Genomic DNA, 18869 nt, shown 5'->3' with positions numbered 1-18869 from the left:
AGAGCCCATCTGACCCGGCAGAAACAGACCGCCAAAGGGAAACGTCGGCAGGGGTCAAGAGCTACCAGAACCGATATGTAACTATCTCTAAGTCGGATGCAGTCATTCTCATTGAACAACTAATAGGCCGCCTGGCTGGGGGCCACCTGTGATTCAGCCACTTGGGCACCTACACGGGTGCGGCCCTTAATGAGTGGACGGCACTTACCGGAAGAGCTTCTTATGCCCAGGTGAGTCATGGCGGCTGGCAGGTTGCCCACACTGTTCCCCACACTCATACTACCAAAGATGTGGTCACTGGTGTCCAGTGAGGCCGGCAGGGGCGCGGAATAGTGGAGGTTGGTTAGGTCTGGCAGCGACCCCCCGGTATTCAGGGTCCCCAGGAAGGGGGAGAGGCCTATGTTTTGGCCGTTGTGTGGAAAAGCACTGGGAAAAAAAGAAATAAAGAGAGAGAGAGAGAGAGAGAGAGAGAGAGAGAGAGATTACTTTCTAAAGTGCATTTAGCTGCTGGGGAACAGAACATGCTTGTTGAATAAAGGCAGTGGGTATCAAACACCCAAGCCCTGGCGTCGTGGGCTTTAACTCTCCCTCGTTCTGAGAACTTGCATCCTTGGCTTAACCTCTCTGAAGGGCAACCGCCTTACCTGTTAACTCAGACTAAGGACATCATCTATGCCCACTTTACAGAAATATCTTCCGAGAGCAGATCGGACTGTGGGTGCAAAAGTTCTTTGAAAATTATAAAGCCCCGTACAAAATGTGAGGCACTGCTTTATATTTATGGAGTTCTTTTTGCTAGATTTTAGAAGTATCTTTCCCACCAAAAAAAAAAAAAAAAGAAAAGAAAAGAAAACAAACAAACGAAAAGAACGTCGGCATCAAACAGGTACCTTCTAAGATATATTTTTTCAGTTAGAATCTTCGTAAGTTTTGAAGCGAGAAAGACATGCTGGCATTCGCCTGCTGGTAACGTGCCGGGGGGGACGGGGGGGGGCACCGCGTGCCAGGCGCTGGGCTGAGGGCGGGCCGTGTGAGGATGAGCCGAGCCAGCGGATTCGCCATCAGGCTCACCCCTGACGTCTGCAGGCCTGGAGCCAGAGCTCAGATGGAGGCCCAAAGACCGTGCGTCTAAACTTCTAAAAGTTATGAATCAAGTGAACGAACTCTTACACTGTCCTGGAAAACGACACCTTCTTGATAGTCTGGAAAGCCAGATCCAAGCTGAGAATCGCCCGGTTCCTTGAAGTTCCACACGGGGACACACGGGGGGTGTCGTCCTCCGTCCACCGCAGCCCGCTCCTCACCGCGGGCCACCCGTGGGGCTATCCCAGCCTGCAGGCCAAGCCCCGGCCACACTCCACATCCCCCCACCCCGCCCCTCAGGCAGGCGGTGTGTCCCCCAGGGTCCCCTTGGGACGCCAGACTCCAGGGGAGTGGGGCCTCTAAAGTGTGGGGCTCCGGGAGGGGCTGCCCAGCCCAGGCCTGAGGGGCACCGCGCTTGGGGTTCACAGGCAGGAGGGAGAGACAGACCGGCAGTAAAGCAAGCAACTACAGTGTGGAAGGAAGCGTGTGGGGCCTGGGCCGATAAGGGGTTGGGAGGACCATTAGGGATGCGTGACACTGAGGACACAGAAGCGGGAGCTGTCACTGTCAGGATGGGCGGGGGAAGGAAGCCTTCACCGAGTACAGGGCAGGGTGCTCACGCTTCAAGGAAGCAGCGTGGCCAGGGAGTGAGAACAGAGGCTGGGAAGGGGTGGGTAGCAGATGAGGCAGGAGGGGAGTGAAGTGAACAAGGGGTGAGAGGATGTGCTGTTCTGAAGGGTCCGGATCAGGGACTGTGAGAAGTAGGGAGGCCAGCGGAGGCTGGAGAATGCCGCCTCAGAGATGCCACCGTGGTTACAATGTGGAGGACGGCGTGAGGGAGCAGATGCTGAGGCAGGGAGAGCCTGTTAGAAGGCTCCTGTGTGGGGGCGCCTGGGGGGCTCAGTGGGTCGAGCATCTGACTTCAGCTCAGGTCATGATCTCACGGTTCGTGAGTTCGAGCCCCGCATCAGGCTCTGTGCTGACACTTCGGAGCCTAGAGCTTCGGATTCCGTGTCACCCTCCCTCTCTGCTCCTTCCCTGCTCATGCTCTGTCTCTCTGTGTCTCAAAAATAAATGAAAACATTAAAAATTAAAAAAAAAAAAAAAAAAAAAAAAAAAAAAGAAGGCTCCTGTGTGGTCCAGGTCTGACCAGGAGGAGAGCTTTGGGGCTGAAGAGGAGGAGAACAGCTGGAGGAAGGTGCTGTTAGCCAGGAGCAGTGGAAGGCAATGTCAACACGTCACCTCCCAGGGACCAGCCACGGGCATTCGGGCCTCAAGAGACTCAGACAAAGCAGCCATATAACACAATTGTGTAGTGCAGTGACAGAGCCTGGTGGCATAAGGTGTGGAGGGGATGACCAGCAGGCGGGGGGGGGGGGGGGGGGGGGCTCCCCAGGGGGCTCCTGGGCTGAGTTCGAAGGCCCAGGAATTCAGAGCATCTAGGTGGGAAAACCATTTCAGGCGGAGTTCACAGCCGGGGCAAAGCAGGGAAGCGTGAAACCACACAGGGTGCCCAAGGAATTTCGATACCACAGGAAATACAGCAGGAAGGTCAAGTTCAGGAGAGGCGGTGGCGATAGGAGGCGAGACTGGATAGGTAGGCAGAGAGCACACAAGGCTCAGACAGACAAGAAGCCAGTGGAAGGCTCGGTGGGGGGCAGGGGGAGACCCAGTCATTCTGAGGACCGTGTGGCTAATAGACGGGGGAGGGAGGATGCACAGGGAGCAGAGCCTGGGGGCAGCAAGGTCAGTGGTGGCTGCTGCCGAGTAGTCCCAGTAGTCCCAGGCCACAAAGGGAGAGCATGCGGGAATGGAGAGACACGGATGAAGTCTGAAGACACCTGCAGCAGTCCTCGAGAGGGACTCCGGATTTCCCAGCATGGGGGTGCCGGCCTAGGGACACTGGGGTACATGCGCACACCGGGGGTAAGGGTAGGTGCTCGGGGGACGATAACGAATTCTGTCTTAGACACGGAGTCTTCACAGTGCAAGAGGATGTGTACTAGGGATGTCTCCTGAGGAACAGCGGGGGCAGAGGCCAGGCCACAGTAGGCCGAGGAATGGACAGGCCTTAAGGAAGACTCAACAGTAAATACTCTTCCAAAAGTGTGGCTAAGAATTCTGGAAACGAGAAGGAAGGAAGGAAGGGAGGAAGGGAGGAAGGGAGGGAGGGAGGGAGGGAGGGAGGGAGGAACAGAAAGGGAACTCAGGGCTAAGGAAGGGCTTTTTCAGTGTAGCTTCCTTAGTAAGTACATTGAAATGTAGACTGAAAAACCTAGTAGAAGGGCTGGGAAGGGCCAAACACTCAGGAGAGGGAAGGACAAGCAGGAGGGAGAGGCCTCGGAGAGCCCAGTGGGGACGAGGGCCAGGGCATGGGTAAGGTGATCACCCTGAACAGGAGGGGGCACCTACGGCTCTGATCCCATGAAAACAGAATGGTGAGGGGAATCGGGCAGGAGGGGAGCTGAGCGTTCCTTCTGGGTGGCCTCCCTTTCTGGGTACAGGTAGGGGGGTTAACTGTGGAGGCTTGGAAAGAAATGGGGAAGAAGGAAAGGTGTCCGATGTGACGGATGAGGACGAAAGGTAATTTTGGTTGTAGAGAAACTGAAGGGGAAACCTTGTCTTTCGGGGGGCTGGATGCAGGACACCGGTCGTAGGGTTAAAGGTCAAGGTCTAGGAAAAGGAGCTTGGGAACCCAGAGCCGATCACCCTGAGAGCAGACGGGCTCTCGGGCTGAGAGAAGAGAGACCCGTGGGGTGGGGGTGGGGGTGGGTGGGGAGGGACTGCAGTGGGAGGAAGGGCGGAAGGCAGGGTCCCACGGCTCGTAACAGGGATGGGGAAAATCACTGGCCAGTGTGAAGCAGGTCATTGGTGACATTCAAAACAGTTTCTCTCTGGCTGAGAGAAATACAAGCTGTAACTTTCCAAATACACTTACTCCCGGCCTGAGTTCTCTCCTGAATCTGATATGAGGCCTGTGACAGTATCCCTAGTTCAAAACCCTCTGATGATTCCACTCTGACTTCAAGTCCCACGCAAGCTACGCCAGCCTCCGCATTCTCCAGGCACACGCCTGCCTCAGGGTCTCTGACTTGCTGTCCCCTCCGCCTGGAACACGTCCCCCTTCGGCTCCTCCCAGGTTGGGGTCACACAGCATCTCAGCCAAGAAGGGGCTTGCCGATCTGCCTTTGCCTTCTTCCTCCTGGTGCCTACCAACACATGACGTATTTATCTGCCTAACTGTCCCTGCCCGTCTGTCTCCTCTAGGGCATCGGCTCCTTGAAAAGCAGGGACTTGATGTGCTTTGTTCACTGCTCTACCCCAGCACCTACAATTAGGGGGCCAATAAATACTTGAATGACTAAGAGTCACTGAATAGAACCCCGCCTCTAACACAAGAGCAAGAAAACAACACTCTTTATCTGCGAAACGCCAGCTCTAAAGCTCTGGTGGGGGGGAGGGGAGGCGGCCAACAATTCGCAGCCTCGTTCTGGAACGTGGGCCTTTGGAGTCTTGATCCGTCAGTTGTCTGAGGGGTGAGCCAAAACTGGTTCTTGAAGAAAATCTTAGCCCTTTCCATAAAAACCACATCGCCCCCTATCTGCGGGGACGTCCTGCACCCCAGGTGCGCTGGTCTTCCGTCCAGGTATGTGTCCTGCCAGGCTTTTTGACTTTTTGAAGAGAAGGTCAATCCTCAGCTCAGCTCGGTGGACTGTTAATTGCACGAGTTTAGGTTTAGCCAAAAAAGAAAAGGGGAGAAAGAAATGAAGTCCGCACTCCGGGGACTCCGCAGGGAGTTCCCTGAATGAACTGCCGTGAAAAACACATGGAAAGCTTTGTTGGGGAAAGAACACGCAACGACGGCCCGAGGTCGGTTAATTCCGTCCACAGACTCTGAAATGTGTGCTCGTCCTCAGGTAGATCATGCAAGGGTCCCGTTTTCACACCACATTATTTCGAGACCCGGAAAGAGTCGCTGCTTCTCAGCTGGTTTTGGTTCGAAGCGGTGGGACAGCCCTGGGGGGCTCTGTGAGGACCCTGCCCCTCGGGTCCCCAGGGCTCCGTCGGTGTGCACCCTGTACCCCATCTCGCGGGCCAGTTCGAGGGGCGCCTGTTGACGTGGGGGCTTCATTATCCCTCCCAGCTCCCCACTCGTCCGCAGCCCCGATCTCCTCATGAACTTCCTGCATTAATGTTGGTACCATACCTATTTTGAGAGTTGTCTCAAATCTTTTAGGGTGTAAAGCTGTATGCCCCTAAACGCACCAGCGAATCAGTGGTTTCAAAAACACTCTTTTCGTAGTTGCAAATTTCTCCTACGTGTTCATCTTCCGCTTAGTTTTTTAAATCGCGGTAAAATGTACCTCACGTGAAACGTATCACTCGTAATCGTGTATTTCAGTGGCACGAAGGGTGCTCAGGGACACATTCTCAATCGCCTTCTGCACAAGGAAGCCCCCAGGCTGACGGACGCTGTCGCCCTCCCTGGCCACCGTCCCCGATGCCACGGGCCTTCGGCTTCTGCTTCTACAGCGGAGCCGGGTACTGACCAACGCTCGGCTGTGTTACTCTCAGGCGCATCTAGGGCGGTTTTACCTGTTACTGCAGTTACACAACTTGATGACTTTAAACAAATGAAACGTGAGTACCAAAGGGAGCTGCTGTTCCTAAAAAAAAAAATTCAGGGGACTTCCCATTTACACATGGTAAGTGAAGTTTCCCAGGGTTTTGTGACAAAGCAATGAGGCTCTCCTTCCGGCAGAACCTACGGTACAGTCTCTGAGCCGTGAACGGGCAGGACGTTACTTACCTGCCGCTTCCAACATCACAGGACCGAGGGCGCCCGGACAGGCACTGAATCTGGGGAGAGACAACAGTAATTGGGGCTTACGCACTGCGAAGTCAGATGCCAGTTTTTTGAAAGAGTCTTTGTCAGTGTCCTGGGGCCCCAGTCAGTGCAGGGAGAGCCAGCGCTTTGGGGAGCATCCTCGCACGGCACACGTTTCTGTTCTGACTAGAGTTTTCCCGGCACGGGGGGAGGCAGAACATGAGTAAACTTTCTTCCTTTTTTTAAAAAAACAATTTTTTAAATGTTTATTTATTTTTGAGAGACAGAGCATGAGCGAGGGAGGGGCAGAGAGAGAGGGAGACACAGACTCTGAAGCAGGCTCCAGGCTCCGAGCTGGCAGCACAGAGCCCGAGGCGGGGCTCGAACTCACGGACCAAACCACCGTGAGATCATGACCTGAGATCAAGTCGGATGCTTAACCCACTGAGCCACCCAGGCGCCCCACAGCCAAGTTTCTTGATTTTTGACGTGCTAATTTATCTTCTAGAGGAGTATTATTTCCTTCAAAAAGGCCAATGTTGGGGCACCTGAGTGGCGCAGTTGCTTAAGCGTCCGACTTTGGCTCAGGTCATGATCTCGCAGTCTGCGGGTTCGAGCCCTGCGTCGGGCTCTGTGCTGACAGCTCAGACCCTGGAGCCTGCTTCAGAGTCTGTGTCTCCCTCTCTCTCTGCCCCTCCCCCTCCCCCACTCATGCTCTATCGCTCTCAAAAATAAATAATTTTTTTTAAAAAACCCTATGTTTTCTATAGAGAGCTTTTATTTTATTTTTTTTTAATTTTTTTTTTTCAACGTTTATTTATTTTTGGGACAGAGAGAGACAGAGCATGAACGGGGGAGGGGCAGAGAGAGAGGGAGACACAGAATCGGAAACAGGCTCCAGGCTCTGAGCCATCAGCCCAGAGCCTGACGCAGGGCTCGAACTCACGGACCGCGAGATCGTGACCTGGCTGAAGTCGGACGCTTAACCGACTGCGCCACCCAGGCGCCCCTAGAGAGCTTTTAAATAAACATTATTTTTCCAACTGGCCTCACAAGAAAAGAAGAAAGAAAACAGAACAGGGTGAAGAAGGAGGAAATTAATGTCAGAAAAAATACATATTTTAACTAGAGTAGAAGCTTGGGGAGAGGGGGCAGGGATTTTTATTTGTTCATTGTAGCATCTATCCCGGCAGCCAGGATGCCTGGTGGTAGGGGCTTGATAAACAGATGTTGGGGGAAAAAAACCAAATGTACCATTGACTCACTCTTGTCCCAGAAACGATCTACAGAGTGCTGCATGGCCACAAGAACCATGGTGAGGACGGCTCTCCAGAGAGAGCAGTCCCCGGGGCTCAGGAAAGAGTGGGTACCGCCACCCCTCTGCTGGAGAAGCCACGCGTGTCCTCTGAAAAAAGGCTCCAAACCCGCCTGTGCCTCCCACAGCCACAAAGACAGTGCGGCTGCTTCTCCTATGTTTAAGTATGTGAATTTTAAATTCCATCCAAAAAAAGGTGAAACATCACATACATCTTGCTTTTACCAAAAAAAAAAAAAAAAAAGCCCTTTCTAGCCCACCCTTAATGCTAACGATGACTTCGATACATTTGGCAGAAGAAACTAAAACTGGACCAGGGGACCCTGAACAGGTGGGAGAGTTAAGTGAGCACAGGCAGTGGTAACAGAGTCTCGCTCGTGGCCAGCACAGACAAACTGTTTTCTTTCAAAGGCAACACAGCCTCCCTATGGGAAGAAAGGCCAAGTCAAGTACCCGGGGACGCCCTGCTTCCGCAGTGAGGTTTACGGCGAGCGCCACGGCGGAGGTCAGCTAGCACAGCTGTGCATGCAAATACTCAGAGGCTCACAGAAATCACAAAACAGAGGACTTGTTCACTGACTCCCCTGAGAACTCAGGTCAAATACTCTGGATTCAAGAAAGGGGGCCAAAGCTGGTGACAGGCAAGAGGTTTGGCTATAAAACAGAAAATGTGCCCATGACTAGCAGCAACGAGGTGTCTGTGCTTTTAGGAACAGGACTGAGGTGAGAAGGACGGATAGGCTTTTCGGAATGAGTACATTCACAGGAAAGCCATAAGCCAGGAGATCACTGTACCAGGTCACCAACACAACTGTAAGTTTCGTTTAAACCATCATCCCCAACGGTTGTCCATCTCTGTCCCCTGACACCCTCTCTTCCTTTTCTCTCAATTCCTCCTATTTTCCCTACTGCAGGACTTCACACCGACGTCGGGCGTGCAAATACCCGGGGACAACACACACGGCTGAGGACGGTCGCTTACCTCCTTGGCCTCCCACAGCTGTTTTGGCAGAGGCTTGGGAACATTTAGCAGATTCTCTTCTTTCAGCGGGCCAGGGAAAGATAGCACTAAAGGGGGGAAAAGCATATTCACTGTGTTTAGAAGGTGGCCATCCCACCCTCGGCCAAATTCATCATCTTTGCAAAAAAAGTGATTTTATAGGACACGTTATGTATTGACTCGCTACTGAAGAAGGGGTTTTGCGCGTTGCTGTGGGGCAGCCCTGGGCAGATGTGGATTCAGCCCTGGAGTGTAAGGTGCAGCGAGGGGCCGCCCGTGAGAACCAGGGTGTCGGGGGGGGCTGCCGTGCAGACAGGGAACAGACAGTGCGGGCCTCTGCAGCCGGGCGCCCGGTGGAGCCCTTTGGGGGCACAGGAAAACACATTCCCGAGAGATGAGATGAGGAAAAAAGGCCCAGAAGCAAGGAAATGGCGGGCAACTACGGAATGGAGATACGCTTCTCAACAGAGCATGGCGTAAGAAAAAAAGTGGCAGGAAATAAAGTTCAGAAGGTTGAGGCCAGATTGGGGGAGGGGAGGCCCTGAAAGCTGGGCAAGGAGAGCATGGAAGCTGGCGGGGTGAGGAGAGGCCACAGTGGCCCAGGAGGGACAAAATGAGGGCAGTAAAGAGAAGAGGGATCCAGCATGGAAGGTGGCAGGGAGGCTGCTCCCTGGCGGGTGGGGGCGGCAGGTGGACGGGAACGGAGAATCCAGACAGTTTGAAGCAGAGCCACTGAACAGCCAGCTCCACACCAGGGAGGATGTTAACGTCCTGGGTCTGGCCAGGGGAGACCGGGGGTTGGGGGATCTGATGTCAGGAAGGGGATTCAACCCGAGAGGCACTGGCGACAGCTCAGAACTACAACTGCTGTTGGGTCTCCGTGGCTACACGGGCTCTGGCGTGACTGTCGTGGCCCCACACCAGGACAGTCTGTGCACCCGAGGATAAGAGGCCCCAGAAAGAAGTCACTTGAAACAGAGACCAAACTTGCAGAATAAATCCTGAGAATGAGGACACGGCTGTCATTTTGGCTTGGATATTCCAGGGTGAACCACCGTTCCTGGTGGGGGCTGGGGGTGGGGTGGGAGGGTGTCCCTCTTAATCCTGTTATTCGAGCCACTCTCTTTTGAAAAGCTTATTTGGTCAAATTAAGGTTCAGGTTATAAAGATTTAGAGAAAGAAAACCGCGCCTGGTGCTCAGTGAATAAATGAACTGGGTCATGCCCTCCTCCGTCAGTAGGTTGCCAGCTCCAAATGGCTTTATGAAACTCAGTATCTTCTGCAAAACTGGCAATTTCACTTTGCAATCAGTTTGCCTTTCCTCCCATTGTTATTTGCATCTGTTGAAAACTTTCTTTTCTTTTTCTTTTTAGATTTTATTTTATTACTTAAAAAAGTGGGTTTTTTTTTTTTTAAGGTTTATTCATTTTTCAGAGACAGGGAGAGACACAGCCTCAGGGTGAGGGGGAAGGGGGAGAGAGAGAGGGGGACACAGAATCTGAAGCAGGCTCCAGGCTCTGAGCTGTCAGCACAGAGCCCGACGCGGGGCTCGAACTCACGAACTGTGAGATCATCACCCGAGCTGAAGTCGGACAGTCAGCTGACTGAGCTACCCAGGCGCCCCTCTAGATTTTATTTTTAAGTAATCTCTACCCTGAATGTGGGCCTTAAGTTAAGGCACCAGCCGGGTGCCTTAACTTGCAAAACTTTCTAGATACGAAGAGACAGCTGAGAAACAAAGTGTTTGGATAACTAGTGGTTTCAGTGACTGATTCATTAATATTTTCACGTGGTTACAATTTCTGTGACCTAACTACTACATGGTTCCTCTCTCCTGCCCTTGATCGTGGCTTGTGTCAGCATTTGGGGAAGTCCTGGACACAGGACTGTGAAGAGTTCAGAGTGGAAAGGAGGCTACGGATATTGCGGTTAGCATCTCGCTCGGCACCGGTAGGTGAAATCAGTTCATACCTTCCCCGTGTACGTCGTTCTCACCATCACAGAAACCTAGTGGGAGAGAAAGGAAAAAAAAAAATTTTATGTGGTACTTCCAATTTTATTTAGCCAAGAATCAGTGACTCTTTCTGATTTGAAATAGAATTTTGAAAATAGAAATAGAAAATAGAAATAGAAAATAGAATTCTGAAATAGAAAAAGGTGGTTTTGGTACACGGATGCTCTTCCCAAGGTGCATTAGCATTTATACTAAAATTAAAATAGACAGGATTTATTTAAGTTTAAAGCTGGCTCCTTTCTACTTTCCTTTTCCTTTAAAATTATCTCCGTCTTAATTTTTTTTTAACTGCCTCTATCCTGAAAGAAAGACAATCTACAAAGTCTGAGAACCTCTATTCAAATCACTAAGTAAAGAAATAAAGATCAAAATGTTGCCACGTGTGGGGTGGGGTGGGGGAAGGGCAGGTAAATCCAAAAATCCACATGACTGTTCCACACTTACCGCGTGTATCTAGAGGGACAAACTGGAAGTTCCATGTTGTGCCTTGTTTTATATATATATATATTTTTTATATATTTTTACATAAATATATAAGTATTGCTTACAAGGGGGTCAAGTTATTTTAAAAAGAAATTTACGTGGAGTCTCAGTCAATTTAAGTAGTGTATGTGACAGCTATTCACAAAGTTTTAAAAAATTTGACTGGGAATATATTCTGGCTAATCCAGCATTTTTAACCCATAAAGTACAGTGCAGATGACAAAGTACAGTATTTCCCATTGCTCTAAGTGAAAACCCACGAACTATGCCAAGAATGATATGTTACCATGCTCCTTGGAGTAATGAAACACACTGAGTTTTCGGTATAAAATCGGGACAAAGTTTTAAGTGCTAAGTCTTTAAAGAGGCTTACATGCGTAAAGTTTAGTTAAGTTTCTGGAGAAAGCTCAACCTATCAGTTTACCTGATGAGCCTCTGCAGCTTCAAGGAAATGTCTGACGATCATTCATTCAACCTGCATTCATCAAGTTCCTGCACTGGCGAATGCTAGGCATGGCCAGATGGTAGGGCAGAGGGGAGAAGTCAGAACAAGGAGGCAAATTCTCCAAAACAGGTAGAAGACGGCCCATCGTGGTGGGCCCCAAGGCAGGGGGCAACGCTGAGAATCCCCAGGAGCATTAACAGGTGGATAAATTAAGCTCACTCATAAAGACAGAACCTCTCTCAGCCCACGCAAACAGAATCTAGGTTAGTGACCCAGGACTTTACTTTGGTGCACGCCAAGAGTTGGGTAAGCCCGTTAAAATGCAGGTTCCTGGGCCTGTCTCGAAGACTGATGCAGAGGGTGTGAGGATGGGCCCAGGAATCTGGTTTTAAAGATCACCTCCGAGGACCCTCCACAGACAGTCCTCGCCTGCTCTCTTAGGGACTCGGACGAGGCTAGAACTTAATCCCCATGTGACATGTCCAAGGAAAGCAAGGTGAGCAGAGAGCACTGGGAAACGAGGTGCAGAGAGACAAAGGGTGTGGCTCTCAATCAGCAGCGTCAGGAGGAGGGGAGAGAAACTTCTGATTCATACTTTGGCTTCCTTGGGGACCCTCATCTTGAGAAAGGGCCGGGAACTTGACCATTCTGACCGGGAAACAGTGACTATCCCATTACAAATAATAAGCTAAGCTTGAATCGGCAATCTGGCGAGCTACGTTGCAACATCTCTTCGTCATCAAGACCCCAGCCACCCTGGGCTCCGTTAGGAAGGCTGACCTCCCCCTCGTACATGAGGAGCTGAGGGCTACCTTGTGAGACGGAGTGGCAAGCAGACATCACCCCTCTGCTATCCCGTTGGTACCACTGAAACAGAAGGAAGCCTTCCTGGAGGAGGAGGCATCTGAGTTAGGCCCATGAAGGATAATGACAAGGATGATGATATTAAGAGCCATCATTACTGTTCATTTACTATGTGCCAGGCTCCCCAGCTCTGTGAGGCACCCTATGCCGTCCTCACAGCGGCCCTATGAGGCAGTCACTATTAGCAGCCCCAAGATCACGCTGCCTGCAAATTCTGGGACTCTGTGTAGGGATTTAGACACTGGGGAGTGAGAGTGAGGGGATGCCCCAGTGTAAAGACGGGACGAGGAGGGGAAGGAGGGGAGGGTGGGGAAGAGATGGGGAAGAAGGGAAGAGTGGGAAGGAGAGGCAAGGCCAGTGTGTATATAGCAGGGGCCAGAATGGCCGGAGCACAAGGTGGGAGGAGTGGCGGATGAGGCTGGACTGAAGGAGCCTGCCAGTTACGGGGCGTGACGCAGCGATCAGAAGTGACGGGATCACAGCCGGGCTTTGGAGAGAGGGTTCTAGCAGCGGGAGAGCGGGATGGCTGGGAAGGAGAAAGCCCCAAGGCAGGGAGAGCGGGCGGGAAACCAGCAGACCGGTCCAGGCAAGCAGGAAGTGGGCCCGGGCAGCGAGGACAGAAGGAGGTGGCTCTGAGGCTCACTGCAGGACGGAACGGCCCGGACTTGGCTGCTGAACGGTGCGAGGGGTGTGGGAATGGGGGAAATCACGGGCGACAGGCTCGCGGCTTCAGGTAACAGCAAGAACAGGGGTGGCGGTAATGGATGTTAGCGCCAACCCAACACAGAACCAAAATAGCCAAGCCTGGATTTTTTATTACTGGATTTAAAAAATGCCCTAGGATACAACTATAAATAAAGCGCTAACGCTAAAAAAGGGAACGCGCTGTGACTGAACATCTGGAAACAGAGGACACTCACCCACATCGGTCCCACAGGGGACGGCAACGACCAAGGATCCATCTGTGTTCCGGGAACCCTCGAGGCCTCGGAGCCACGGAGGGCTGACCTCCCGAATGCAACCCAGACCACGTTCCCTCTGCCCGCTCCCATGCCGGACAAATCTAAACTCCCGGCACCGGCTGGGTGTGCTGAGCAGGGATGTGGCAGGTGCAGCAGGAGCTGGGTCCCTTCAGCCTCCCCGTCCTGGCACTCTTGCTGTCTGGGTGACACCTTCTGACCCTCTTAGGATCTGGGATGCTTGTGCCCTCCCCCTCTCCCTCCTCTACATACACAAAGGGTCATTAACAGGCTCATTTCCTTCAGGGTTATTTGCATTTGAGACCTTCTCCTTAACTGAGCGGGTCGCAGCATCTGCCTGCTGAAAGGCCACCGGAGGTCCAAGCCATGCCTCTTTCCCAGGGGAGGGGCTCAGGGCTGCAGTTCCCAAAGCTGGTACAACTCAGCATCTATCTATAGCTGTGGGTGCACGGAAGATGATTCCCACACACTCTTGGGTCCCGGAAAGGACAGGGACCGCTCCAGCCCCCTCCTCCACGGCAACGTGGGAGCGAGGGAGCGGAGGGCAGTTAGGGGACAGTCCTAGGCTAGGAGACCGAGCCAGGCTCACACGGAGCCCTTCTGCTTGCCGGGCTGTGTGCGTGTGAAATGGCCAAGCGCGCCTGCTGCCAGGGAGATGGTCAACGCTTCTCTTCGTAGGTTCTGGATAATTAAGTAAGAAGAGAGAGACTGTAAGAACCTTGTCTGGTTGTGTAAGTTTATTTCTGTCATTCACATCAACCACTTACTGTTGACACCTAATTGTCACGCAACTCAATAACCATTATGAAAATTGCGAAGCCACGCATCAGACTAATGGCTTCTTCCTCTGGGGACACAGACTCCCGCTCGTGGATGGATCACAGTTTATTGCTCATGTAGTTACGTAAGAGCAGATGCTCCCTTATCAGCTTAAAGCAAACCAACAAAGAAAAACATGGACTGAGGCTACATCATTCTGCTCGGGGAAGATTCCCAGGGAAAGAGCACTCATTACTGTGTCCGCTGCAGAGCCTAAATCCTGGGCTTCAATTGTAGTTTCCCATCACTTTTTAAACCTTTACTTTATTTGGTTGGTCCTAGAATAAGAAATACCTTTTTGCAAAGCTAATTGATATTTTTAAAATCCAAAAGGAAAAGAGAATGAAAAAAACTTTAATGAATTACAGGGGGAAAATACACGAAACTATTTAAAATAGCTCCCACCAACAAACAGAATTCTCCAGAAATAAGCCCCATCCTTGGAGACTTGAAGAATACTTTAAACACGCTGGCTTTCCCATGTAAACACATCCTTATTTGGATGTGTTTCTGAGCTATGCTATTCTTGCAAGGCTGCTGCAGAGAAGTAGGCACACAGCTCGGAGGTTCGAGCTGGGAGGTCAGCCCACCTTCCCCGGCTGTCAGCCACGAGGGCCCAACAATCTCTACCTGCTGATTTGCAAACGAGTGACCACCTTGATTCTCAGGTCAACCCAGAAATTCTGCTCCAGGGTTTCTTTCTTGGTCTGTCTGCCACGATCAACGTTTCCATTCTGTTGCCTTTCTGCCCTCCGACCGGCCTGGACAATCTCTTCCCCCCCCCAGGCTAGCTCACTCAGTTAATCACCTCCTTCACTTACTTTCTTTCCTCTCTGCACGCAGGCCTGAAAGGCTCCTTCCTTAAAATTACCCACGATTTCCTTCTTGCCTCGAGGATTCTGGCCCTTTCTGCGGAAGCATAAACTTTGCAGAGAGGACGACAACACAAATGAAGGAACGGCAGGGGCAGAAATGCAGCTCGTTCGTTATTCACGGTTCCGGGGCGAAAATCCATCAATCTGGTTCCCTCTCGGTTCAGGGAGACCAGGATCCCGCTGTACTTCCTGGCACCTCCACTGATCACAGCCTCTGCCTTTCTGGGGTTCCTCTCTTTGCTCCCATCAATGCCTCTCCTGAGGCCAAACTACCGCATCTCCCGTGCACCCCGCTTCCCTCGGCAGTGAGCACCGGACTCCCGTCCAGTTCCCATGATACCGCCAGCCTGACGCTCACACTCCCATGGGTGGAGACACAGCCTCGTGGCCCAGACCACCTGTCAACCACCTGACACTTGAAACGTAAATGAACGTTTGGGCAAATGCAGCCATCTCTGAACTGCACCGAGGGAGCAAATACGGCAACAATTATTACTAACTTAATCCCATCCCTACCGTGTGCAAGGAAATAAGACCTTGGACATTCTCCTTGGAAGGAACAGAGACTATCTAGGGCTTAAATGGCCTCAAAAATAAAGAAAACCAGAAAAGCTGCTATTATCTTGACCAACATTTACTTATGCTCCCGTTTTAAGACCAAACACGCGGCCCTAACCGTTTGTGGACAAGAGCCAATCTGCACAGGGAACAGGTAATTCAACACCATTTTTCCTACTAGATTATCAACCGCAGAGGGAAAGGCAGGCTTGGAAAGTGTCTTAGTGAACCCCGCAGGTTGGATGTCAGCACCTAGAGTCTGTTCTAGCCCAGTGCTCCATGCACGCGAGCCACTGTGTAACTTCTCCACAGTTCTCCAACACCGAGGGCTCCCGTGTGCTGGGCACCCTGCTGGAGGTAAGACCATTAAAATGCCGACTGCAGGAAATCCACACTGAGCAGAGGCGGAGAGGCACACCCATGAGAAAGACAGTCAGGTGACAGGTGCCAAGACAGGCATGTGCAGGGAGGAACTTGGGGTGGAAGGACATGGGTAGCTGTGGGTCGGCGGAGGGAGGAAGATCAAGGACAGCTCCACAGAAATGGCGACAGAGCCGAGGGTGTTGGTCCAGGTAGGCCAGGGTAGGTGAGAGAGGAAGAGACGGGAACAGGAAGACACATCAGAGTGGTTCAAGTGGTGGAGGGAGGTGAAAGAAGGCCAAATCCCGGAGCTCCAAACAGTGAGAGAGCACAGAGGCTGTTAGCAGGGGCCTTTGTGTCTTACCCATGTATGGGGCAGGCCAGGCCGACTGGCCCCCTCCTCCATAGGGGTCCTGGGGCTTGGCACTCAGGGCACTCGTGTGAAGGGCGGAATCAGAATTGGTCCTAAGGGGAGGAGGAGAGAGTCTGGCTGAAAATCCATTTGTCTTTAGTAAGAAGGCAATATTCTTTGCTGAAAATTACCCACAGGAGAGAAGGCAGGAATGAGGAATTTACAATCATCTGTTAAGATGAGGAGTTGGAACCTACCTGAAGTCCCTCACATCAAACCACAGCCTCTGAGGATCTCCCACGCCCAAAAAGATGGCAGTCTGTGCCTGCACAGTCTTGCGCTTGGAGGCTAATGGCGTAACCGTCTACTCCGACAACGCAGACCTTGGACTCACCGCCTCCCCTAAGGGGCTTCCTGTTCCCCCTTGCAACTCAGAAGACCGCTGGGACCCGTGCATTCTCTGCACCAGAGTCTCTCCATCTGAGAATAACTCCTGTGTGAAGGGCCACCTACCACAGGGCTCCTCCGGCCCTTCCAGGGAGAACGCAAGGCCAAGACGACTTTGCAAATAATACTACGTGTTCTTTGCCCTTCTGCCCTCGCTCTCGTCAGGAACACGGCAGCTGTGGGGTCAGGCCGAGGACCCGCTATCTCTATCTTCGGGGAGGTTTGTAAAAGGCACAGCACTGCCACTCTTCTCAGTGGACTCTTCTGTGGTTTAGAAAATGTAACTGTGCTTCCTAGAAGAAGGCATCTTTTTACCTAGACACGTGATGACTTTGTGATTGCTACTCTGTTATTTTTAAGTGCACAAGTATCTTTTATAAATCTCCCAATTTAACGTCTAGTAGCGATAGGCTGATGTCAACAGACACAGCCACTTACGCAAACACTCTTTGAGGGCCTTAACATCTTGGAGACTGTAAAGGAGTCCTAAGGCAGAAAGTTTGGGAACCACTGATCTGGAGTGAATTTCTGAAATGCTCCCAGACGGTTCCAGGGGCTGCATAAGCTTAACTCTTAAGAGACAATTATTTACTTATCCAACCGTCAAACTACCTGCCTTTTGAGAGAGACCTCCAATTAGCCTAAAATGCTTCCCTGTGGTCTGTTCCAGGTGAGAGCCTCACATGGCCAGTAAAGCCGCGTGGCCTGACTGGGGACCGTGGCGGTGCTGTGCTCGGACGGGGGTACAGGAGATTCGGAGGCTGCATGATGCATCAGGAACAGCGTGCCCCCCGGGGTCAGAGACCCCTCGGTTTGGATTCTGGCTCCTTTACAGAGTCAAAGAGGCTCAAGAGAACATCAGTCAAATGCAGAGAGACAACTGGGCAAATGTGAAGGTAGCCTGGGTATTACAATCACTGTTAATTTTGTCAATGGCATTGTGGTTGTGTTTTCTTTAAAAGAGGTTCTTACCAACCTTTCCTGTCAGAGATATTTACCTGTGTGATACTTTGTCTAGTGGGTGGCGGGACGGGGGTGAGAGGAGGGGGTTCCGAAGAAAGGAGCCGGGCCGATGAGGGCCGAAGCTGAAGGGTGGGCACAGGGACTTCCCATCACTCTTTTCTCTTTGGTGTATGTTTTGTATTTTGCACTGGAAACTTTTTTTTTTTTTTTTTTAAATCCCAGTACCACCGCACATTAGCTAAACTGCCTTGGACAAGTCACTTAATCTCTTAAAGCAGAAAATAATATTCATTCTTGAAGGATGCTGTCAGGAGTGAAAAAAAAATGACCCCCGGAGAGCACTTACCGCTGGAGTCCAGCCCAAAGCGATCGCGATGCCAAGCCAACTCTGGCTGAATGCTAGTGTCCCCCGTGTTTCTTGTACCTTATTTAATCCCCACAACCATCCCTTGATACAGGTATTATTATCTCCCTTTTCCAGGTGAGTAAGCTGAGGCACGGAGAAGTTAAATAACTTATTCGAGGTCGCACAGTAAGAGCCAATCTCGCGGCCCTGCCTTGGACCTCGGGCTCTCATACTGCCTACGTATCCTGTGCTGTCTGTGCAGACATTTGATAAATGGTGGGAGATTTAGGCCTTTGACATTTTTTTAGTACTTCATATAAACACATCTGATGTGAATATCCTCTGGCCACCGGATAATATATCAAGGGCAGCAGGACAATCGAATCGATTGGTCTCGGAAATTTATTTCTACTAGCAATGAACCCAGGTACCTGTTCAGTGCAGATGTCAGCCTGAACCCAGGGTGCTTTTCTTCTTTCCAAGGATGCTGCTGCCTTTAAAAATCAGAGTGACAGAAAAAGAAAAGATGTTCAATCCACAGGAGCAAAGGGGAGCCTGGGGCCTGAGTTTGAGAACTGGCTCTTCTCACCTGGCCGTACAACCTGAGGGAAAGTCACTTCAAACGCTCCATGACTTGGTCATTTTGCTCAACGGTGTTAAAATGAGGTCAGACTGAGTGATCTCTCCACCTCCTAGGATTCCTGATCGCCATGATAAAAACTACCACAAATCCACGAGAACAGGGTTAGCTGGCTGGGCACATAAGGAGGTTTGGTTTTGTTTTAAAAAGGGGATTTATAAGCACCTTTGAAATAGTTCGATTCTAGATTCTATGGCCGACTCCTCTCTGGGGGAAATGAGGTCTTGCCCAGCACACATCCTGCGTGTCTGCAGAGGGGGCGCCCTGGCCGTCCTGGATGCAAAAATGCTATTCCTGTGTAGACGGCCGTGAGGAGGAACACATTAACTGTTGTAATTGCCCAGTTTATGAAAACGTCAATCCAACTAATCCCAGGGCTCTGGGAAGCTGAAGACATTTTTTCTTGGATCCAAGTTTGCAAAATAATCAGTTTAGAGATGCCTTTTTATGATTTAAAACGCAGTATTGTATTTATCCCACGACTTGCATCCCAGAAT

At 51.3% G+C, this 18869-nt stretch overlaps 1 protein-coding gene across 2 annotated transcripts in view; it reads right to left on the bottom strand.

The window, feature by feature from the left end:
* Positions 1 to 18869, bottom strand: part of CRTC3 (CREB regulated transcription coactivator 3) — a 109733-nt gene that overhangs the window by 23983 nt on the left and 66881 nt on the right. For both annotated transcript variants that reach the window (XR_006705429.1, XM_045452272.1), the window contains exons 5-10: positions 18164 to 18226; positions 15989 to 16089; positions 10198 to 10233; positions 8209 to 8294; positions 5894 to 5943; positions 209 to 426 (exon numbers count right to left, since the gene is read on the bottom strand). Coding sequence is in view for 1 of the 2 variants with exons in the window: in XM_045452272.1 (XP_045308228.1) it covers positions 209 to 426; positions 5894 to 5943; positions 8209 to 8294; positions 10198 to 10233; positions 15989 to 16089; positions 18164 to 18226 (554 nt within the window). In the remaining variant the exon portion in view is untranslated. The remainder of the gene's footprint in view (positions 1 to 208; positions 427 to 5893; positions 5944 to 8208; positions 8295 to 10197; positions 10234 to 15988; positions 16090 to 18163; positions 18227 to 18869) is intronic.

This window comes from Leopardus geoffroyi, chromosome B3, assembly GCF_018350155.1.
Source record: "Leopardus geoffroyi isolate Oge1 chromosome B3, O.geoffroyi_Oge1_pat1.0, whole genome shotgun sequence".
Classification (NCBI taxonomy): Eukaryota; Metazoa; Chordata; class Mammalia; order Carnivora; family Felidae; genus Leopardus; species Leopardus geoffroyi.
Note: the sequence above shows the minus strand (reverse complement) of the source record. Positions and strands in the feature narration are given on the sequence as shown.